This window comes from Notolepis coatsorum (assembly GCF_963971535.1).
Source record: "Notolepis coatsorum genome assembly, chromosome: 12".
In the NCBI taxonomy this organism is placed as follows: Eukaryota; Metazoa; Chordata; class Actinopteri; order Aulopiformes; family Paralepididae; genus Notolepis; species Notolepis coatsorum.
This window is the reverse complement of record NC_140176.1, coordinates 66,774,164-66,797,490: the sequence shown is the minus strand read 5'-3', so window position 1 is coordinate 66,797,490 and position 23,327 is coordinate 66,774,164. Positions and strand designations below refer to the sequence as shown.

The window sequence follows — 23,327 nt, the reverse complement described above, 5'->3', positions numbered from 1 at the left end:
GACTGTATTAATCAAGTACTGATATCATTAATCACTACCGACTTGTACATTACTGGCCAATACCGTACAAAGGTATTCTAGATGACAACACTCGCACAATAACAGGGTTTTCCACACAGAATACTAGTTTACAATATTTATTACATAAAAGGGATTGTTTACAGTACTTAGATTGCGCTTATAAGGCAAAGAATGTGCAGTCAAATCAATAGTGAATATTAAGGTAATTAGATCTGGTTATTCTGGGAAAGGGTGTACTACCGGTTGTAAGCCAGCAGAGGGGGCCAAAGCTCTATGCAAGTCAATTAGTCCACTGGTCCTCAGCGAGGCACCTGCAGGGGGAGCGGTCTTTACTCCCTGGCTCAGCGGGGAAAGCAGCTGCTGGTCCCAGGGTGCGCGCCACGCAGGTAACGCCGTGGGGTCTCTGCTCCGGCAGAGACGGACTCGAGTGGAGGTCCTCACGGTAGATGTGTAGTTCCCACAGCAGCAGCGGGGCAGACGGTTCTGCTCCAGCCGCCACAGTCAAAGCACTGAAGAATAATCCTTGCCGGAAAAGTGGCTCTGCTGGCGGGGTAAATCCTCCGTGTTGCGCGGTAGTGCGCGGTGGTTCAGAGTTGAACTTGACGTTGGTCTATCCTATTAGCACGGGCAATAAGTGCTCTATGTAGACACACAATTACCCACTTCACGTGGTCTTTGACTCGTAATGAAGGTTTACTAATGAATAGAGAACGATACGACAAACAGACGTATATATTGGGGCAATGCGAGCCCTGCTGTACCGCACGTTGCGTAGTGGGTAAGGCTTTACTCGGTAACTGAACCAGACTGAACTGAAGGCGAACTGAACGGGAACTGCAAGGGGGGTTCTGTATTCTTGCGCCATATTTATATCCACGGCGGACAAATAGTGCCTATCTCATTTCTGTCGCCTCTCGGTCTCGTAGCCGTGGGCGAAAGCGGGCATGCCTGGGCAAGTCCCGGCGGTAGCCTTCAAGTCAGCTCGAGGGGATAAGGCTTTACTCGGTACCTGGCGCCAGGGGATCGCTTCCAATAGGGGAATGAATATTATGGTCTGTCCTGCTAGACTAAAGGGATATTCAGTGCATATTGTACAAGGAATATACAGGGGATATCAAACGACATACAAATATTATACATGGGATCTCAGGCAATAAATATATATATTCGGTTTAATCTGACCCTTTGTAACAGCTATAGATGCAAGAAAGTATCCAATGCTATGTTATGCTTTAGTCATTAGTGTACAAACGAGCAGTAAGTAAATAAGTAAGTAAAAGGCTTTATTTGTATAGCACCCTTCCCAGCACAAATGCACAGAGTGCTTCACAAGTTTAAAAACAAAAAAGAAAGTTTGTTTGTTTGTTTGTTTGTTTATTAACACAGTTAAACAGAAGTAAAAACAATACATAATAAGTTATAACGATTGTGAAGGAGAAGTTAGAAGCCTAGAGGCTTATCAAGAACGTCCCCTGTTTTATAAAATCAAACATACAAAAATACAAAAATATGCATATTATAAAATACCAGAATACATTAAAAGATTTGTGTTAATACAAACATACATACACACAGTACATACATGCATATACTGTGTACATAATAATATATAACAACCCACCCACCTGCCTACAAACCTACCCACCCACATAACCAAATGCATACCTACATGTATGACCTGTTATCTATCTACTACTTTTGGATGAGAATTTTTTTGTAGTTTGCTTTAAAAATAAGCAGAGATGGAGATGCACACAAAAAAATATTTTTATTATATATATATATTTGTATCATTCTTTCCAAAAGAAAAGAGGCCTAGAAGCGTGGCTAACTCTAATGGCACACATAACAGAGGCTAACTGCCTAAGAAAACAGGCACAGAGGCACTGAAAGAGGATGTCACCCATCTAATGAACACACTAGACTAGACAAATATCAAGATGTATCCATCAGTGGACCAATTGCATGCTTTTGCAGAGAACAAGAAGCTTTCCGTCGACTCCTTCAGACATTAACACATTCTGCGCCATAAACGAGTTAACTCGTTATTGGCCGCCATGCGTTGAGCGCCAGAAACGAGTTAACTCGTTTTTGGGATCGTTATTTCATTTATTCGCTATATCTATTCATAATTCATAGCTGCAGCCTCTGGTATCCTCTTCAGAGCCTGTCTGAGCTGGCAGACAGTCAACACCGCCCTCTACTTCCAGGCGGAGCTATTGCATCTCATTGAAAATTGGTTGGTGTAGGCGGCTGGGTGGCGTAGCGGAGATTGCGCTCGTCACCAATGCAAGAGACTCCGGTATCGAATCCCAGTCTCAGCATTGCCTTCGTAGAGTTTGTGCACTCTACCCTCGGGTTTAAGAGAGACATTGTGAATATGATTAGATTTATTGTATAGCCTTAATAAGTAACTTACCAGTCTCGGGAGTCTCGGTTGTTGTACAGTGTGCGACAGGTACATTCGGTAGAAAAGATGGCTGCCATCCTGTGAATGAAGAAAAGCCAGCCCCGCCCCCAGTCTAGTGAATGAGAAAAGCCTGCCCCTAGTGGAGCAGGACAGTCCCTACACAATTACAACAGTACAGGACACAAAATGATCTAACTCCTACTGCTCATTTGGCAGAGTCAGCGGGTGGAAGTCGATGGGTGGGGATTGGACATTGTGGACAGTGACCTTGGGAGACGCCTGCACAGCAGAGACAGGAAGTGGCGAGGATAGTGTGAGCCTCCCATGCGTTACACCTCGCCAATGAGAGTCCGCGCTGGCAGGCGAAAAGATGTGACAGGCTGCCTCCTTGTGTGCCGGAGGGAACACGTGATGCAAGGCTTCTATCCTCTCTACAACCAACCAGTGGGGGGCATAGTCGAGCAACGTTCAAGACAGGGGAGGGGAGAATTGGATACACGAAATTGGGATGGGAGAAAAATTGAAAATAAGGAGAAAAAGTGGATTAAAAAAAGAAAATGGGTTGGTGTGTTTTAGGAGGCGATCTGAGCCGGGCGGACAGGGTTTAAATACTCGGGCGAACCAGTTCTATACAACGGTGGCATCGAGCAGTAACTCCGCCCGCCCGTCATTGTGAACCGGTCGGTAGTGTGGTGCGGATTATTTGGAATTGCGATCAGATATTTGGATTATCTCTTTTGCATTACATCAGATACAAGGTAAGAAGATTATATATAAATTTGATCGTTGATCTGACATTTATTTCTACCGCGATCACAGCTATATGTGTGGACCGTGTATGGCTGTTTACCATTGGCTGCGGTGGGGGTGGGGGGGGGGGGAGCGCCCCGCTACGACGGTCATTTCATGTATGGACGAGGAGACATACTAATGATAATCTAGTGTTGATTTCAGGATGATTAGATAATCAGCCGAAAAATTACAACGTGATGACTGGATTACAGTAAAACGCCTTTTTCTCGCCTTTTTTCTGGAATTACTGAAAAACACCCAAACCATACTCTATTCAAAACGGTATAAAACGGAAATGTACCGATGAAAAAACAATCTGTCTCAGGCATGTTGACTAGAAGCAACTCACTGAGACCCGACGGCGTTATTAGACCCATAGATATAATATAAGATATATTTTGCACCTATTAAGCACCCCCACAGCCCAAATGGAATGATACAAAATAATAATAATAATAAAAAATAAATTATACTTTATTTTTTTCATATATATTTTTTTTTCATAGTCGACTAATAGTCGACTATCGGCTAATTTTGGCGACTACAAGTCGACTATACAATTCCTTAGTCTGGGACAGCCCTACTGGAGACAGTAGCTCCAGACACCCCTACCAGACACATTTGGTCAAGAGTTCACAGAATGTCTGAAATGTATAAAAAAACGAGTTTGCCAGTTTAACATGATGGTGAAAATGAAGCTGTTAATGAAGTAATAAGGAAACAGGCAAACAGCTGATATGTGTGTCAATCAGGACATGCATCTGGAAACAGGAGAAGAGGGGATGAGAAGGAGTATTTGGGTAAAGGGAAATTAAATGGTGGATAAAATAGCTAAATCTCTTTATTTTCTACAAAGAAAAAGTGGACCTTAATTCACTGTTTGGCAGAACACAATTCCATAATGTAACTAAAGAAATACTGGGAAAGGAGTGGCAAGATGAATGAAACAATGAGATGAACAATGAAAAGAGGAAGGTGCTACTTTTCTATTCAAGAGTCTGTCAAGAAGATAAATATTATGTGCGGGAATAGAAAGCGTGTTAAACTAACAAGATAAGGCTGGGCCGTTGTGGTCTAGGACAGGTAGCAGTCTTAAAACAGTTGGGAAACCTGTTTCATACGTCATGTTACACTGTAAAAGGTATAGTGAAGAGAGAAATTGTGAGGTTTCTGTCCTTGCTCACCTACTCGCTCTGTTCCTTTAAACCACCTCGCTCTGTTTTCCATTTGTTTCTGTTAATCATTTCATTCCCCCATTCACACGCTTCTTCCCAGAGACGTCGTTGATTGGTTCTCTCCCGTCCACACGCTTTTCAATCACATCCCCCAGCTGTCACTGCTTGTCAATCAATCAATCCCGTATTATTTATACCCCGTTTCCCCACTCAAGTTTTGTTGGATCGTTTTGATATTTTCTGTTTGCATTCGCCGTTCCTGCTGCTGCTGTTGTTCCCTGTGCTTTACCTCCAGGATATCCAAGAAGCCTTCCTCTTGGACACCTTTTTCCCGTGGCGACGCGCTCGCTCCGCTGCTGTTCCAGCGCTCTTTACGCACAACGCCTGGGTGAGTTTTTAATGACTGTCTTTGATCAAATTCCGTTTTCGTGTGTTTTTATAACACTGAAGATTACCACCTTTTTATCAGACAGTCACTCACCCAGCGGTTGCCTTTTTGATTGTTTCACTGGGATAATATTTTGACCTAACATCTCCCACTGTGTGTTTATCACACCGAAGATATTATCACATTGGATTGTATTTTGGACTTCGCTCTCAGTGTCTATTTTTGCACCGAAGATATTTTTCACTTGGGATTGTGTTTTGGAACATTGCTCACTGTGTGTGTTTACACGAAGATTAGTTCACTTGGATAACTTTTGTTTTTGGGTACAAGTCACCTCTCCTGTTCTCCTGCTCGTTCTACCTGCACCCTGTGTTGACTCGCTCCCTCTCTCTCTCTCTCTCTCGGTCCCGCATCACCTCGGAGATTCTGCCGAGAGAGGTCTGCAGAGCGGCTCTGACGTCAGCATCTGCTACCCCCTACTACCACCTCGGGAGAAGCTGCAGAGCAGCAGAACATTTTCATCCTTGCTTGAATTCCTGTCTTGTTTAGACTCTTCCTATTCTATGCTGTTTAATTAGTCTCAATAAACAAGCCCCTGTTTTTGGCAACTCTGAATCCTACTCTCTTGTGTCGTTGCGTTTGGGGTCGGTGTCAAACCATAACATTACGATCCAACCAAAATGACGACCCCAGCCGACACAGAGAGGGTCAGAACCGCACTTGCTAATCAAGTCGAGTTGACCAGGGATCACAGTCTCCAACTAGAGAGGGCTGCGGCTGCGGTGCAGGATCTCAGGGAACAGGTCCTGCCTATTCAAGGGTCAATGGCCGCTCTGGCGGGACAACAATCCGGTATTCTCGCTCAGCTTCACTCGCTGAGCGACACCGTTAATGCTTTACTTCCTTCACATCCTTCAGGAGCATTCACCGCAGCCCCAGCAGATCCCGCACCTCGGGAACCCCGTCTCTCCGTCCCACGGCTGTTCGACGGCAATCCCGAGGAGTGTGCCACATTCATCATGCAATGTGAGTTGGTTTTCCGTCATCAACCAAGCCGTTTTACTGCTCGAGGGTCCCAAGTGGCTTATATGACGAACTTGCTTTCAGGCCATGCTGCCCAGTGGGTCACTTCCTCCTGGGCAATGGATGCAGATTTTGTTTTCTCCTATCCAGACTTCGTGGCGGAGCTCCGCAGAGTGTTCCACCATCCAGCCCGAGGTCTGGACCCCGGAGCCCGGTTGGGGACTTTCCGACAGGGGAGCGGCAGGGTGACGGACTATGTCCTGGAGTTTCGACTGGCGGCGGTGGAGAGTGGATGGAACGACCCTGCACTTCGCCTAACCTTCTTGAGGGGACTCAGTGACGCAGTCCGGGACCAGCTCGCTACCCGGGAGTTGCCCGACTCCCTCGAGGACCTGTTTAGCCTCGTCATCCGCATCGACGGACGCCTCCTGGAGAGAAGGCGCGAGAGGACCCGACTGTTACCTCCTGAGGTACCCCGGATTCCCCGGACGCATGACGTCACTCCTGGACGCCCTGTCCTCAACACTACTGGTGGTAGCAGGCCTCCCCGTTCGGTTCGCGAGGAGGAACCCATGCAGCTGGGACGCTCTCATCTGAGCCAGGCGGAGCGTGAGGCAAGGCTCAGGTCCGGTCTCTGCCTCTACTGCGGAGGTGCGGGACACCGAATCGCCGACTGTCCCACCCGGCCAAAAGATCAGGCTCGCCGAGACCCCGGGAGATCCTGGTGAGCCGTTTTTCCCATTCCCAGCGCCGCGCACCACCTGACCATCTGATGAGCGTCACCCTGGCCTGGGGGGACCAACGTGCCACGGTGGAGGCCCTCATCGACTCTGGGGCAGACGAGAATTTCCTCGACTTCGAGTTCGCTACCCGAGCCAACATTCCACTTGAGGACCTTGTGAGGCCCTTGGAGATCTTCTCGTTGGACCAACACCGCCTGGCCGACATCTCTCAACGCACCAGCCCAGTCGTGCTGACCATCGCTGGTAACCACGTCGAGAGAATCCAGTTCCTCATCACCCAATCCCCCCTTGTCCCGGTGGTCCTGGGTAGGCCCTGGCTCGCGCTGCACGAGCCCCACATCGCCTGGTCCTCCGGTACCATCAAGGGCTGGAGCTCCTCCTGTCACGCCCTGTGTCTGCAGGCGGCGTCCTGTCCCTCGCCCCGGAGGCCCGCTGGTGAGTTGCCTCCGGACCTCTCGTCCATACCTCCCGAGTACCACGACCTCTTGGAGGTTTTCAGTAAATCCAGGGCTCAGGCCCTTCCACCTCACCGCCCCTATGACTGCGCCATCGACCTCCGCCAAGGGGCTCCCCTTCCCGGCAGCCGCCTCTACAGTCTGACCGTTCCGGAGAAGAAGGCGATGGATCTCTACATCTCTGAGTCATTGGAAGCAGGACTCATTCGGCCTTCCTCCTCCCCGGTGGCGGCCGGTTTCTTCTTTGTTGGTAAGAAGGATGGGGACCTGCGACCCTGCATTGACTATCGTCAGCTCAACGAGATCACCATCAAGAACAAATACCCTCTACCTCTCATGAGCTCCACCTTCGAGCCACTGACCCAGGCCTCGTTCTTCACCAAGCTGGACCTCCGGAGTGCCTACCATCTTGTCCGTATCCGTGAGGGCGATGAATGGAAGACCGCCTTCAAGACCCCCAGGGGCCACTACGAGTACCTAGTGATGCCGTTCGGCCTCACCAACGCCCCGGCGGTATTCCAGGCACTCATGAACGACGTCCTTCGTGACATGCTGGAGGTGTTCGTGGTGGTGTACCTGGACGACATTCTCATCTTCTCCAGGACCCTCGAGGAACACATCCAGCATGTCCGCCGTGTGCTGGAGCGCCTCCTCCACAATCGGCTCTTCGTCAAGGCGGAGAAGTGCCGTTTCCACTCCGACTCCGTCGACTACCTGGGCTTCATCGTTGAGAAGGGCTTGACCCGAGCGGATCCTCGCAAGATCCAGGCTGTGGAGGATTGGCCAGAACCCACCACTCGGAAGGAGTTACAGAGTTTCCTCGGGTTCGCCAACTTCTACCGAAAGTTCATCCGGAACTACAGTCAAGTGGCAGAGCCACTTACCAAGCTGACCTCCCCCGCTCTGCCGTTCGACTGGTCCCCAGCGGCATGCGCTGCGTTCCGCTCCCTCAAGAAGAGGTTCACTTCCGCCCCTATCCTGCTCCACCCTGACCCCAAGAGACAGTTCATTGTGGAGGTGGACGCCTCGGATACTGGCCTGGGCGCTGTCCTATCCCAACGTTCTCTTTCGGACCAGAAGGTGCATCCTTGCGCCTTCTACTCGCGTCGCTTCCTCCCTGCCGAGAGGAACTACGACACCGGCAATCGGGAGCTGCTGGCGGTCGTGGCTGCGTTGGAGGAGTGGCGTCATTGGCTAGAGGGTGCCGAGGAGCCTTTTACCATCTGGACGGACCACAAGAACCTGACGTTCATCCGCGCTTCCAGGCGCCTCAACGGTCGGCAGGCGAGATGGGCCAGTTTCCTCAGTCGGTTCGACTTCTCGCTGACCTTCCGCCCCGGTTCCCGCAACACGAAGGCCGACTCCCTGTCCCGGTTACACTCGAAGGGGGCTCCACCCTCTGAGGACCCTACTCCCATCCTCCCGGAGGCCCGAGTGGTTGGAGCCATCACCTTGGGCATCGAGGGTGTGGTTAGGCGTGCCCTACGCTTCCAGCGTGCTCCTAGCAACATCCCTATGCATCGTCTCTTCGTCCCCGACTCTGCCCGGTCCCGGGTACTGCTTTGGGGCCATACCAGCCGGTTCGCCTGCCACCCTGGCGTCCATCGCACGTTCTCCTTCCTGGCTCGTCGTTTCTGGTGACCCACCATGCGGAACGACGTCAAGGAGTTCGTATTGGCCTGTGCGGTCTGTGCCCGCAGCAAGGCCTCTCACCAGGCACCCTCCGGGCTCTTGCAGCCACTTCCCGTTCCGAGCCGTCCGTGGTCACATGTGGCACTGGACTTCGTCACAGGTCTGCCCTCCTCCCAGGGGAACACCTGCCTTCTGACCGTGGTGGATCGATTCAGCAAGGGGGTTCACCTCGTGGCCCTTTCCAAGCTTCCCTCGGCGGCCGAGACGGCGGACCTCCTGACTCACCACGTGTTCCGCCTTCATGGGTTTCCCCAGGACATCGTCTCTGACCGGGGGCCCCAGTTCACCTCCCAGGTATGGCGGGCCTTTTGCAAGGGATTGGGGGCAACGGTCAGTCTTTCCTCTGGTTATCATCCCCAGACTAACGGGCAGACGGAGAGGATGAACCAGAGCGTGGAGTCCGCTCTTCGGTGTGTGGCAGCCGAGAGACCGGCATCCTGGAGCCGTTTCCTTCCCTGGGTTGAATACTCCATCAATTCAATGGTCAGTTCCGCCACCGGCCTCTCACCCTTTGAGGTTTCCCTGGGCTACCAACCCCCTCTTTTCCCCGCACAGGAGGCGGAAGTGGCAGTTCCCTCCGTGCAGGTCCACCTCGACCGCTGCCGACGAGTTTGGGAGATCACCAGGACCGCGCTGCTCCGGACATCTGAGCGTGCCTGTCGTGGTGCCGACCGGTGCCGGGTTCCTGCGCCGACTTACCGCCCTGGGCAGAGGGTGTGGCTCTCCGCAAAGGACCTGCCACTACGGTCCTCGGCCAAGAAACTCAACCCCCGTTTCGTCGGACCTTTCGAGGTCCTGAAGGTACTCAGTCCGGCGGCCCTGCGCCTGAAACTTCCTGTGTCCATGCACATCCACCCCGTGTTCCATGTCTCCCGGGTTAAGCCCGTCTCCCTCAGTCCCCTTATGCCTCCAGCTCCTGATCCTCCGCCTCCCGTGTTGGTGGATGGTCACCCCCAGTGGCAGGTCCGCCGGTTGATGGGCGTTCGTCGGCGGGGCCGGGGGTTCCAATACCTGGTAGACTGGGAGGGTTACGGTCCTGAGGAGCGTAGCTGGGTCTCCCGGCAGCTCATCGTGGATCCCAGCTTGATCACTGACTTCCATCGTGCCCATCCTGACGAGCCGGGTCGGCCTGGTCGCCGGGTGGCTCCCGTGGGGGAGGGGGTACTGTGAGGTTTCTGTCCTTGCTCACCTACTCGCTCTGTTCCTTTAAACCACCTCGCTCTGTTTTCCATTTGTTTCTGTTAATCATTTCATTCCCCCATTCACACGCTTCTTCCCAGAGACGTCGTTGATTGGTTCTCTCCCGTCCACACGCTTTTCAATCACATCCCCCAGCTGTCACTGCTTGTCAATCAATCAATCCCGTATTATTTATACCCCGTTTCCCCACTCAAGTTTTGTTGGATCGTTTTGATATTTTCTGTTTGCATTCGCCGTTCCTGCTGCTGCTGTTGTTCCCTGTGCTTTACCTCCAGGATATCCAAGAAGCCTTCCTCTTGGACACCTTTTTCCCGTGGCGACGCGCTCGCTCCGCTGCTGTTCCAGCGCTCTTTACGCACAACGCCTGGGTGAGTTTTTAATGACTTTGATCAAATTCCGTTTTCGTGTGTTTTTATAACACTGAAGATTACCACCTTTTTATCAGACAGTCACTCACCCAGCGGTTGCCTTTTTGATTGTTTCACTGGGATAATATTTTGACCTAACATCTCCCACTGTGTGTTTATCACACCGAAGATATTATCACATTGGATTGTATTTTGGACTTCGCTCTCAGTGTCTATTTTTGCACCGAAGATATTTTTCACTTGGGATTGTGTTTTGGAACATTGCTCACTGTGTGTGTTTACACGAAGATTAGTTCACTTGGATAACTTTTGTTTTTGGGTACAAGTCACCTCTCCTGTTCTCCTGCTCGTTCTACCTGCACCCTGTGTTGACTCGCTCCCTCTCTCTCTCTCTCGGTCCCGCATCACCTCGGAGATTCTGCCAAGAGAGGTCTGCAGAGCGGCTCTGACGTCAGCATCTGCTACCCCCTACTACCACCTCGGGAGAAGCTGCAGAGCAGCAGAACATTTTCATCCTTGCTTGAATTCCTGTCTTGTTTAGACTCTTCCTATTCTATGCTGTTTAATTAGTCTCAATAAACAAGCCCCTGTTTTTGGCAACTCTGAATCCTACTCTCTTGTGTCGTTGCGTTTGGGGTCGGTGTCAAACCATAACAGAAATGTGCTTGGAGGTACAGCTGATCTAGGTCTTTCCTCCTTTTCTTTAAAAACTCTGTTGAGCCGAAAAGAAAACCATCAGATAAATGTGAAGAAAATGCACGAAACAGGTTTATATCATAGAATATATTATATATTATATTATTCTTTTATTTTGGTTTAACTGGAGAATGGCAGTAATACACTGTGAAGCGTCTAATCTGCCGGAAACTCAACAGGAGAAGAAAAAGAAGACTCAGCTGTTGTTATTTGAGGAAGGTGGATGTATTTTGGACACTTTGTGTTTTCTTATTACATTTACATTTACATTACATTTTGTCATTTAGCTGACACTTTTATCCGAAGTGACAGCGACTTACAAGTTTTGTACGGCAAGTCAGCAGGAAGGGTACAACTCTATCAGCTGAGTAACAATTGTTATTAGAAACAACACCTGTGAGCAATAAATCGCCTTTTATTATTGCAACAATTGGATCAACATCTCAATCATTAACGCACGTGTCAGAACGCTTACCGGCAACCATTGTGGCTGTTTTTGATTGGCAAAAGGGCTGCTACAGGACTCATCAAAGGAATGACATGAGAACAGAAAGTGATCTATACTCATCAAAGCCCCTCCGCTAATGTGTGAGTTTTACTTCGCATTATCCATACTGTAGATCACGCTCCTTCATTCGGTTCATGTTCCAGGTCACACTGTTCGGAGACTAAGAACTCATGCAAAACATTTAATGGCTAGCTGTTGGCTAAACTCCGGAGCTACAGCCAGAGGGCTGAGATGCTAAATAACAATATGTGGGTGATGTGTGCCAAGCCAGTAGAGGTGACGGAACTCTGTGATGAGATGAGAGGGAACCGTGATTCTAATTGACGGTTGACAAAAGAACACGTTAATTAGAGACCATGGACCTGAAACTCAGGAGGAGGAAAATAATGTGCTTTATTATTTTTGTTTATGTGGAACACCTCTATTCTTTCGGTAGATGTGAAACGTCCTTTATTTTTTCTGTTTACGTAAAACGTCCTTTATTCTTTTGACCATACAAATGTAGGTTATGTTACATTTACATTTAGTCATTTAGCTGACGCTTTTATCCAAAGTGACTTACAAGTTATGTACTACAGGTCAGCCGGAAGGGTACAACTCTGGCAGCTAAGCTAATGTTAAAATACATTACTTAAATTAAACAGTTTGGGGGTGTGTTGTTCAGTACTGGGTGTGTGTGTTGTTCAGTACTGGGTGTGTGTTGTTCAGTATTGAGTTTATTGAGTTTATTAGGATCCCCATTAGCTGTTGCATGACAACAACTAGTCTCTCTGGGGTCCACACAAAACATAAAACATTACATTAGACAATACTTTTACAGAACAGTAATAAAACATTTTAAAACAGATTTCCGAAGTCCATTTTCCTTCAAGCATTGACTTTCGTATCTTCCATCATATACCACCTATTTTCTGATTTTCATTTCATTGGAAAGAAAATAATGAAAATAATAATAATAATAATGATAATAAAATAAGAATAAAGTACTTATATCTGCATTTACAGGTGCCAGCCTTCAATTATCTTAAGGTACAACTACCTGAAATGAAAATAAAAGAGAAGAAGGAATCGCACTGATGAGGGCCCGCTCATGCACGTGTGTGTGTGTGTGTGTGTGTGTGTGTGTGTGTGTGTGTGTGTGTGTGTGTGTGTGTGTGTGTGTGTGTGTGTGTGTGTGTGTGTGTGTGTGTGTGTGTGTGTGTGTGTGTGTGTGTGTGTGTGTGTGTGTGTGTATTGTGTGTGTGGGGGGGGGGGCTAATTGTGTGCTAATTGTGTACGCTGCTGTGTCTTTAACTTACAATCTTTGTGTTTCTAGATGCCTTTTCAATTGTCTTTTGAAACTTGGGTTTGTTTTTTCTTTAGAGATGTGATCTGGCTATTTGTTCCATTCAGTCATGGCTCTATAAAGCACTTTTAGCTGCATTGACCCTGTTTTTGCTTTAGGGACTTGATAGCACCCTCTTGTGGTATGTCTCGTCTTGTATTTCAGAGCTGGGTGTTAATTGCCTATATAGACACGTAGGCTGACTCATCAGCTTGATATTTCTTAAAAAGACAAGGAGTGATACCGTCAGCCTCTCTTGGACTGTGTTGTTCAGTACAGTTCAGTACTAAGTGTGTGTTGTTCAGTACTATGTGTGTTGTTCAGTACAGTTCAGTATAGGTGTGTGTTGTTCAGTACTATGTGTGTTGTTCAGTACAGTTCAGTACTAGGTGTGTGTTGTTCAGTACTATGTGTGTTGTTCAGTACAGTTCAGTATAGGTGTGTGTTGTTCAGTACTGTGTGTGTGTTGTTCAGTACAGTTCAGTACTAGGTGTGTGTTGTTCAGTACCATGTGTGTTGTTCAGTACAGTTCAGTATAGGTGTGTGTTGTTCAGTACTATGTGTGTTGTTCAGTACAGTTCAGTGTAGGTGTGTGTTGTTCAGTACTATGTGTGTTGTTCAGTACAGTTCAGTACTAGGTGTGTGTTGTTCAGTACTATGTGTGTTGTTCAGTACAGTTCAGTATAGGTGTGTGTTGTTCAGTACTGTGTGTGTGTTGTTCAGTACTGTGTGTGTGTGTTGTTCAGTACAGTTCAGTACTAGGTGTGTGTTGTTCAGTACTGTGTGTGTGTTGTTCAGTACTGGGTGTGTGTTGTTCAGTACTGGGTGTGTGTTGTTCAGTACTGTGTGTGTGTGTGTTGTTCAGTACTGGGTGTGTGTTGTTCAGTACTGTGTGTGTTGTTCAGTACTAGGTGTGTGTTGTTCAGTACTGGGTGTGTGTTGTTCAGTACTGTGTGTGTTGTTCAGTACTAGGTGTGTGTTGTTCAGTACTGGGTGTGTGTTGTTCAGTACTGGGTGTGTGTTGTTCAGTACTGTGTGTGTGTGTGTTGTTCAGTACTGTGTGTGTGTGTTGTTCAGTACTGTGTGTGTGTTGTTCAGTACTGTGTGTGTGTGTGTGTGTTGTTCAGTACTGTGTGTGTGTTGTTCAGTACTGTGTGTGTGTGTGTGTGTGTTGTTCAGTACTGTGTGTGTGTGTTGTTCAGTACTGTGTGTGTGTTGTTCAGTACTGGGTGTGTGTTGTTCAGTACTGTGTGTGTGTGTGTGTGTGTGTGTGTTGTTCAGTACTGTGTGTGTGTGTGTTGTTCAGTACTGTGTGTGTGTTGTTCAGTACTGTGTGTGTGTTGTTCAGTACTGTGTGTGTGTTGTTCAGTACTGTGTGTGTGTGTTGTTCAGTACTGTGTGTGTGTTGTTCAGTACTGTGTGTGTGTTGTTCAGTACTGTGTGTGTGTGTGTGTTGTTCAGTACTGTGTGTGTGTTGTTCAGTACTGTGTGTGTGTGTGTGTGTGTGTGTGTGTGTGTGTGTGTGTTGTTCAGTACTGTGTGTGTGTTGTTCAGTACTGTGTGTGTTGTTCAGTACTGTGTGTGTGTTGTTCAGTACTGTGTGTGTGTGTTGTTCAGTACTGGGTGTTGTTCAGTACTGTGTGTGTGTGTTGTTCAGTACTGTGTGTGTGTTGTTCAGTACTGGGTGTTGTTCAGTACTGTGTGTGTGTGTTGTTCAGTACTGTGTGTGTGTTGTTCAGTACTGTGTGTGTGTTGTTCAGTACTGTGTGGTGTGTTGTTCAGTACTCACCATTGCAGGATTCTCCCACAGGCTGCAGGACTGAAATGGTCCCTGGTTCTATGGAGGAACTGATGATCCAGAGAGAGAGAGAGAGAGAGTGCAGTTCACAAATCCCCCACTGGGTGGCTCCACATCCTCACACAGCCCTCGACCAAGCAGTTTCTGCTGTAACAGGTATCCAGGTCCAGGCCGCCTGTAGCTGTTCCGCAACTGTAGCTATTTCCGGGGTAGGCCTGATTGGCCCCGACAGGCACGTGACCCGCCGCGGCCACGCCCCGCGGCAGCCTCGCGACGCGGCAACGAGGCTGCTGTGGTTCACAGGCGCTTTCCGCCTTCAACGCCGCCCGCAGCATTAGGCAGGAGTTCGCGGCGCCTTTCACATCGCAGTCATCAGTCATAATAATCGCGCCGCAGTCGGCAGTCATGCAATCATTTATCATTTAACATTTGAAAGGCATACATTGTTGTATGAAATAAAATAGTATAGAGACATATGTACAGCGTCGCGATCGCAGTCATCAGTCATAATAATCGCGCCGCAGTCGGCAGTCATGCAATCATTTATCATTTAACATTTGAAAGGCATACATTGTTGTATGAAATAAAATAGTATAGAGACATATGTACAGCGTTCGATGCAGAATAGAAGTAACTGAGTTAGACCAGCTACACATACAATATACAATACGCTATAGTGCAAAGCAGAAATGGGATGAGGTACAATTTACAGTAAGGTGTGTTGCAGTGCAAATGCTGGCGCGCTCCAGAGACCGTTACTGTACCATACAATATACAATGCAATGTACCAATTATTATTATGACTGATGACTGCGATAGCACTTGTGACAAAGTGAATCTTGCTTGATGTGAAATAAAATACAGCAGAGAGCGGCGCGATTATTATGACTGATGACTGCGATAGCACTTGTGACAAAGTGAATCTTGCTTGATGTGAAATAAAATACAGCACTTACTTCAACGTTGAACAGTGATTAATATTATCACTGTAGAGAGCGGCGCGATTATTATGACTGATGACTGCGATGTGAAAGGCGCCGCGAACTCCTGCCTAATGCTGCGGGCGGCGTTGAAGGCGGAAAGCGCCTGTGAACCACAGCAGCCTCGTTGCCGCGTCGCGAGGCTGCCGCGGGGCATGGCCGCGGCGGGTCACGTGCCTGTCGGGGCCAATCAGGCCTACCCCGGAAATAGCTACAGTTGCGGAACAGCTACAGGCGTCCAGGCCATGTTGTATAGAGATGATACTCCATGTATCCTGACAGTCATTTTTTTGGCGGGAACCCATGTCATTGAAATTACTGGACATTGATTGTCAAAGATACTGAAAGTGATTTCTTAACAAATAAATTATTCATAATTTACAGATGATTAGTTCTAATGCTAATGGTTCAAAATATTACCAACAATATAACAACAAAATAGTATGAATAATTTACAAATGCATATAAATGATTTGTTGACAATCAGTTCATCTAATAGCTTATAAATAACTGACCATTATTATATTGTTACCCAAGTCTTATTGGCTCTACAGTGAGTACTGGATTTAAGAGTTTCTAAATATTGGTTAAAGACAGGAGACTAGGAAGCTGGGTCTTTAGTGGGGAAATCTGCTGGTGTGTAATTGATATTTACCAGAAAATAAAAGGAGATTATTAATCTACAATGCTTTGACATCATTAAGATATGTTTTAGTTACTCTGAATAGGACATGCTGTCTATTCGAACTTGTTTTGGCCATTGTGTTTTTCCCCTCTTGTGGACGTTTTGAGTATTGCACTCATTTTCTTTAGCTTGTTCTAGCTTTGATGCTATTGGCTGATTCAGTCATGTGATGCTGCCAGGTCAGCTATTTCATTACCCAGAATGTGTTTTGCCATGAGGTCTGCTCTCAGCTGCAGTTATTTTTCCAGCTCTGTCTGTGCCTTGGAAATCATTGCTTGTAAGTTTTTGTATTGTGCAAGCATTTTTATTGTATTTTGTTTATGGCTGCTTTTTTTGATAGAAAAATAGATGTGACATTTATAGATGTGTGAGTCATCTGTGAATGCTCAGTTAACATGTTTGCTTAGTTTGGATACATTTGTGTTAGCTCCTGGTTAGCCTACCTGTATTGCTAATGTTATGCTAATTCTCAGTCAGCTCAAAGGACTTTCTGTTTCCTATTTTAGTTGAGTGAACTTTGTACATATTGTACTTTATTTAAAGGGCACATTCTCATCAGCATTAAGTGACATTTGTAACTTTAGCTCATTTAGTCATTTTACATTTAGTTGAAGTCATTTTACACATACAATGTATTTGTATTGTATACTGTAATGCAATGTCATTGACAACAATTGTGTGATGCATATTCTTTTTTGTGTATTTCAGTTTTACAAAATTGTACTTGGAGAACAGACAACACTGAGAAAGTACAATATGACACGATTTCCAATACAATGCAAATACTTCAACTACACACAACACAATCACACATGCACACACACACACACACACTAGACTATACTCTCATGTCACCCTTCAAATCATTCTCATACAATACGTTGGGCTTCCTCCCTGGTATAATTTGTGAACACCATCTTTTTGAACTTCCTCTTTAATATATTTATAGATTGACTTGATTTGATCTCCTCCTCCAGATCATTCCACAAGGTAACTCCACACAGAGAAATACACATAGCCTTCCTGGTTGTTCTTGAAGATTGCTGTTCCAGTTTGAGTTTCCCTCTAAGGTTATATCTTTGAAGTCCAGCTCTCTCACAGAACAATTTCTGTATCTTGTCAGGAAGGCTGTGGTGTATGACTCTGTACATGAACTGGGCGGTTTTGTAATCCACCAGGTCCTTTAATTTCAGGACTGAAACTTTTAAAAACAAAGAATTTGTATGTGCTTTATATCTCTCATTGGTTACAATCCTGATTGCTCTTTTTTGGAGCATAACCAAAGGAAGTAGAATAGAATAGAATAGACTTTTAATTGTCATTGCACAGTATACAACGAAATTTCAGGGGAGCTCCCACAGACCGTAGTACATATATACATACATGAACACATAACACATATTACACTGTACATAACAGAATATTTTAAATAATAAAGTGCATAATGGGTGGTAATCAGAGATTATCAAGTGCAGTGGTAAGTGCATGGTGCACGTGAGGGGACAGTCAATGAGTATTTAACAGTCTAACTGCTTGGGGGAAAAAGCTGTTCTTAAATCTTGTACTCTTGGCATGTATGGACCGGTATCTCCTCCCTGAGGGAAGGAGCTGGAAGAGGTGATGTGCTGGGTGAGACTGGTCCTTGATGATACATTTGGAGCGGTGGAGGCAGTGGGAGGTGAAGACGGAGGTGATGTTTGGTAGAGGAGTCCCAACGATCCTGCCTGCCGCCTTCACCACCCTCTGTAGAGCCTCTTGCTCTGCCTTTGTGCAGCTGGAGAACCACACAGACACACCGTAGGTCAGCACACTCTCAACCGCACAATGGTAAAAGTTGACAAGGAGATTTCGTGGCAGGCCAGCCTGCTTCAGCTTCCTTAGATAGTATAAGCGTTGCTGGGCTTTCCCGATCATTGAGGCGGTGTTGGTGCTCCAAGACAGGGTCTCACTCACACTGAGACCCAGGAACTTGAACTCAGTGACCCTCTCCACTACCTCGTTGTTGATGAGCAGAGGGGAGTGGTCAGGCCTTGATCTTCTAAAATCCACTATGAAGTAGGTTGGTTTCATAGGTATTTCCCCACACCTCAACACAATAATTCAGATATGGAAGGACCAAAGCATTATATAAGATAAAAGAAGATTGTTGGTTCAGCCAATACCTTGACCTCCACATAATACTCAATGCTCTTACATGGCTTATGTGAGGCTTCCAACAATTTTTTTCATTTATGATCACTCCTAAGAATACCTCAGTTGCTGGTGTTTGTGAGGTTTTAGTGAGTTTGTGAGAAGATTGGATCAGTTAACTCTTTCACTACCACACTACAGAAGGTTAACTCTTTCACTACCACACTATCATGACTTTGTGTGTTTACAGTACCACAAGACAGAGCCATTGACATAACAAAAGAGCCTGACGCAAGGTGTTAATGTCCCCAGAGAGAGAGGGGGCCATGGAATACAATGCATTATGGGTAGGGTTGTAGTTGTTTAACACACAAGTGTGAAACTCTCCAGAAAGTTTCCAGGCCATTAATACATTTCCAAGTGATGGCTTATTTTGAAGGTATGAATCTGTACTTTCATAATATGTAAAAAAAACAAATAAAAGATTTGACGTTGCCTCAACAAGTCCATCCTCCCCACGGCTAGTCTTTGTGTTGTGTGTGTGTAATATTCAGAAAGAGAGGGAGAGAGAGAGCGAGGGAGGGAGAAATATATTATATATATATTATTTGGCTTAAATATGAAAAAAAAAATGTAAAAATTAATTAATACAAAGAAATTATTATTTGTTTTTGGCATCCTCTGTTATTTTACCCACACGACGCCACTGCACAACAGTAAAGACAATCAACTTTGCTCCAGCTTCTGGATCTCCTTTACTCTTGTTCACTACCTGTTGATTGATGTACAGACACACACTGAGGGCAGGATACATGCTCTTCTTCAGAGGTGACATATTATGGAAAATGGGTTTTGTCTCTAGTCTCTGCATGGATTTGGCAGTCTGAAGTGTTAGTAAACAGAGTAAACATGTGGCACAATTTAAAAAGCAGCTAAAAAAATACACATTGGAAAAATACAGACATGAGTATTGAGGATAAACAAAGTTATGTTATATTGTGTATGTAGTGCTGTACTATATTCACTGCTGTCAAGTGAATCAAGTATTTTTTTCTTGTAATCTTTTAATATAAGTAAAAAGTATAATATATTGTAATACACTAAATTATGTTATATCTAGTAAAATTAATGGAAGAACAAAGATAAATGTAAGGGGGTAGGGATCAATAAGCGTAGCTTCCCTCTCCTCCTTTTTTGGACATGTCTGCTAACCAAACACATTGCTCTTGACCATTTGTTTATAATTCCTTCTTTTTTTCTTTTTTAATGTTTTTCTTTTAATGTTTTTTTAATTTTTTGCTATGATTGTTTGGTTCGACGGAACAAGATAACGTGAGTTGTTTGGAGAAATATGGAGAATAACATGTCCAAAAATAAACGTTTTCATTCATTCATTCATTCATTTAGTTAGGCACTGGGGGAAAATTACATAGTTACTCATGCCAATTGACCAACATTTGAAGTCTTCAGATTAGCAAGCCTATCAAGCTGTTCAGAATTATTGCTGTTTGTGATGTCACAAGAGGGACACAAGCAGTGAATTAGCTTTGATTAATCAATTGGCTTTGCTTTTTGGAGGCAGGAGCCAGGGACACTGCCTACCTAATGTACTGGCATTATAATTCATGGTACTGGACATTTTGGTAGCACTAGAGAAAGGGTATGGGGACACCAAAATCAATGGGTTTCTTCCTCATGGGGTCATGAATGTGCACAGTAAATTCCACCCCAATCTGGCAATTATCTTTCGAGATATGGTGAACACACACACACACACAGTTGGAAACATAACCTCCGCCCCAAAAGCACACATTACAGAATAGCTAACAGAAAAATCGTTATGCTCATTTTGACAATAGGCGTATTATGTATGTGTTAACGCATAATATTTATAAATCTGGACTGAAGCTCTAAGATTCAAACCTATTTAACATCAATAACAAAACGTTAAAAAAGAAACACATAACTATGATGACATTGTAAAAAGTATTTTTTTATTGACATCAATCATGTTATTATACAGGTCATTGTGATTTTAACATTTTCTTCACAGACTTTTAAATTAATGGAAAACGTGGTTCTGTAGTCAAAATAAACTAGACAGGCCTACACATAATTGTGTAGAGTGACATGAGTTCTGGTTAAAAACACTATAGAACACACATTAAAGGCCCAATCTGCAATCTAAATGTAAACAAACGGGTTGTCCCGACAGCGTCTATTATTTTACCAACGGATTTCCAGTTCCGCGTTCGCGTTCTGCGATCTGATTGGCCACTGACGTTTCTGGTGCGATCTGATTGGCCACTGATGTTTCTGGTCATGTGACATGTGCGCCCAATCGCGTGACGCGCCCATTTCTGCCTCGAACAGCAGCAAACTACCTAACGCCTAGTTTATCACTGGTTAAGCTTAGGCGACTCTTTCGAAGTTGGTTAAGGTTAGAGTTTGGAATCAGGACTAGTGTTCTATCGCCCTGCTCTAAGACAAACTCTAACCTTAACCAACTTCGAAAGAGTGCCTAAGCTTAACCGGTGGCAGAACTTGCCGTCACGCGATTGGCGCGACCAGAAACGTCAGTGGCCAATCAGAGCGCAGAACGCGAACGCGGAACTGGAAATCCGTTGGTAAAAGTATTCAGGTGTCCCGACACTGTAAATGTTAAATAATTGAATGTTTTCACTCTCTAGTGTAGTTTATTGACAAAGCTCTTGCTACAAGGACAAACACTAGACGACCAGTAAATATTACATATTTGCTATATTCTATGGCTATAGAAAGCTTATTTGCGTCAAGTAATATTTGTAAACACTGGAACAAAACAGACCATAACATAAAACACATTTATGATGGTTGCACAAAGAAAACTCTTCAAAATGTGATTATACTGCAGTTCAGATTCCATAATTTGGTGAGCAACACTCCAATCTCTAGTAATGCACTCGTACAGATGCAGCAACATATTCCTAATAGGGCTGAGCCCAAACATTCGAACGTTCGTTTGTTACGCTGGCATTCAAATGTTAATTGATGGGTTCGAACCGCCTCTTATCTTTTCTTTTTTATTATTTAAAAAAAAAATTTAATCGTCATAATTTAGAAATGAGATCGCATAGGTCTATGAATCGAGATCACGATTTTTTTTCGATTATTCATGCAGCCCTAATATAATAATGTATCATTGTTTGTGCTTCCTGTTCATCCCCTCTCTCTTCTGGGCGATAGAAACATCGCCAAGTCAGTGTGCAACACACGAACGCAGCCAATTGAATAAATGCACCTAGTAGTAATTAGAGATGTTCCGATACCATTTTTCCCTTTCCGATCCGATTCCGATACCTAAGCTTTGGGTATCGGCCGATACCGATATTTATCCGATACCAGTGCATAAAAAAAAATTAAAAAAAAAATTATATAAATTATACTTTTTTTTTTTTTTTTTTTTTTAGATACTGTTATACTGTTTTTTAGTAATAACTAGAACGTATGGTATTTATTCAACAACAGGTGATTGTATAGATTTGTATTAGTATCATTAATCAATGAGTATGGGCTGCAGCACTGCAGATATACCCTACTCCAATGATCCACACGGACATTAAACGGTGTTGCACTCGCTTACTCAGTGGCTCTGCGGATATACCCTATTCAGTCTGTAAGCTAGTGGCAGATAGAACGTTCATGTTGTGATTTTTGATGCAAAATAAATATTCAACATTCTCTTTTGAAACTCCGCCTCAGACTCTTATCCTTTGGCACTTGCTGTACTTTGCTTGCAGGTCTGCAGCCATTATTGCTGGATTATGTGAATAGCACCAACTTTAGACACGGTAACGTTATCAAGCTAAGCTAACTGACCTAGCTCGCCTTCCCGCATCGACATTAAGATAACGTTAGTAATAGTCAGCTAACGCTAGTCAGTAGCTACTTAACTTAAATACAATTCACCGTGGGTGCATTATTGTTGATAGACGGTCACGGACAGTGTTAGGTCCTGGAGAAAGGACAGGCGATCATCTGATTTGATGTAACGTTAAAAGCGGATGTTGTTCCAACTAGCTATCTTTCCAGCTAATGCTATCATAACACCAGCCAAACACAGCCCGATTCCCGTCCGAGCTCCCCGCCACACCGCACTGTCGGGGACAATGGAATTTAAGAAAGTGTATCTGCTGTTAAAATGACACAGCATCACACTTTAAAACATGTTCATTTTATAATCCTCACTCTCCGCAGGACTCGGCAGGAGATAAATTACATCATGGGATCGGAGGCTAGAATTTACGTGTACTCGCCGATACCGATACTAGCATTTTAGGCAGTATCGGCGGCATTTCCGATACTAGTATCGGTATCGGAACAACTCTAGTAGTAATCAGCGTCTTCAAATATGATGCCTAAAGGGCGATTCATTTAGCGCCCCAAGCAGAGTCAGTGTGTTAGGGAATAGGGAGTGGGGACTGACGTGATGACAATGATGAATGAACTGAAAATGAATGCAGCAATCAAATTGCAAAATATTACAATACTATCCAAATATGCACTGGATAAAATGTATATTACGTTCACACTAATACAACTGTTTAGAATAGAATAGAATCGTCTATTGGCTGAGCACGGCCGGCATTCGTGTGACATCACGTCCGGGCGAATCACACCAAAAATGTATAATAATCTCAAGATACATTCAGTCAGTACTGGATCTAACTAAATGGATTTATGGATTGGAGACACATTTATGGAAAGTTCAAGCCTGCCAGACCACAACGTTTCTGGTAGACACGCAACAGCTCTTCCAATTCGTACGGCGATGTTCTACCGGGCCGGCAGCAACAAAAAAAAGTTAGTCTCAGTTATATGATATTATGATATGAACATGTAATTGTAGTACTGTGCTTTGTTTACATGTACTAACTAGCCTATGATAGACTATGCAATG

The 23,327-nt window shown here is 45.2% G+C and overlaps 1 protein-coding gene across 1 annotated transcript in view; it reads right to left on the bottom strand.

The window, feature by feature from the left end:
- Positions 1-301: 301 nt before the first annotated feature.
- Positions 302-23,327, bottom strand: part of fasn2 (fatty acid synthase 2) — a gene marked incomplete at both ends in the record, with an annotated part of 35,650 nt that continues 12,624 nt past the window's right edge. Inside the window, one exon of the mRNA XM_084325857.1 lies at positions 302-504. Coding sequence (XP_084181983.1) covers positions 302-504 — 203 coding nt within the window. The remainder of the gene's footprint in view (positions 505-23,327) is intronic.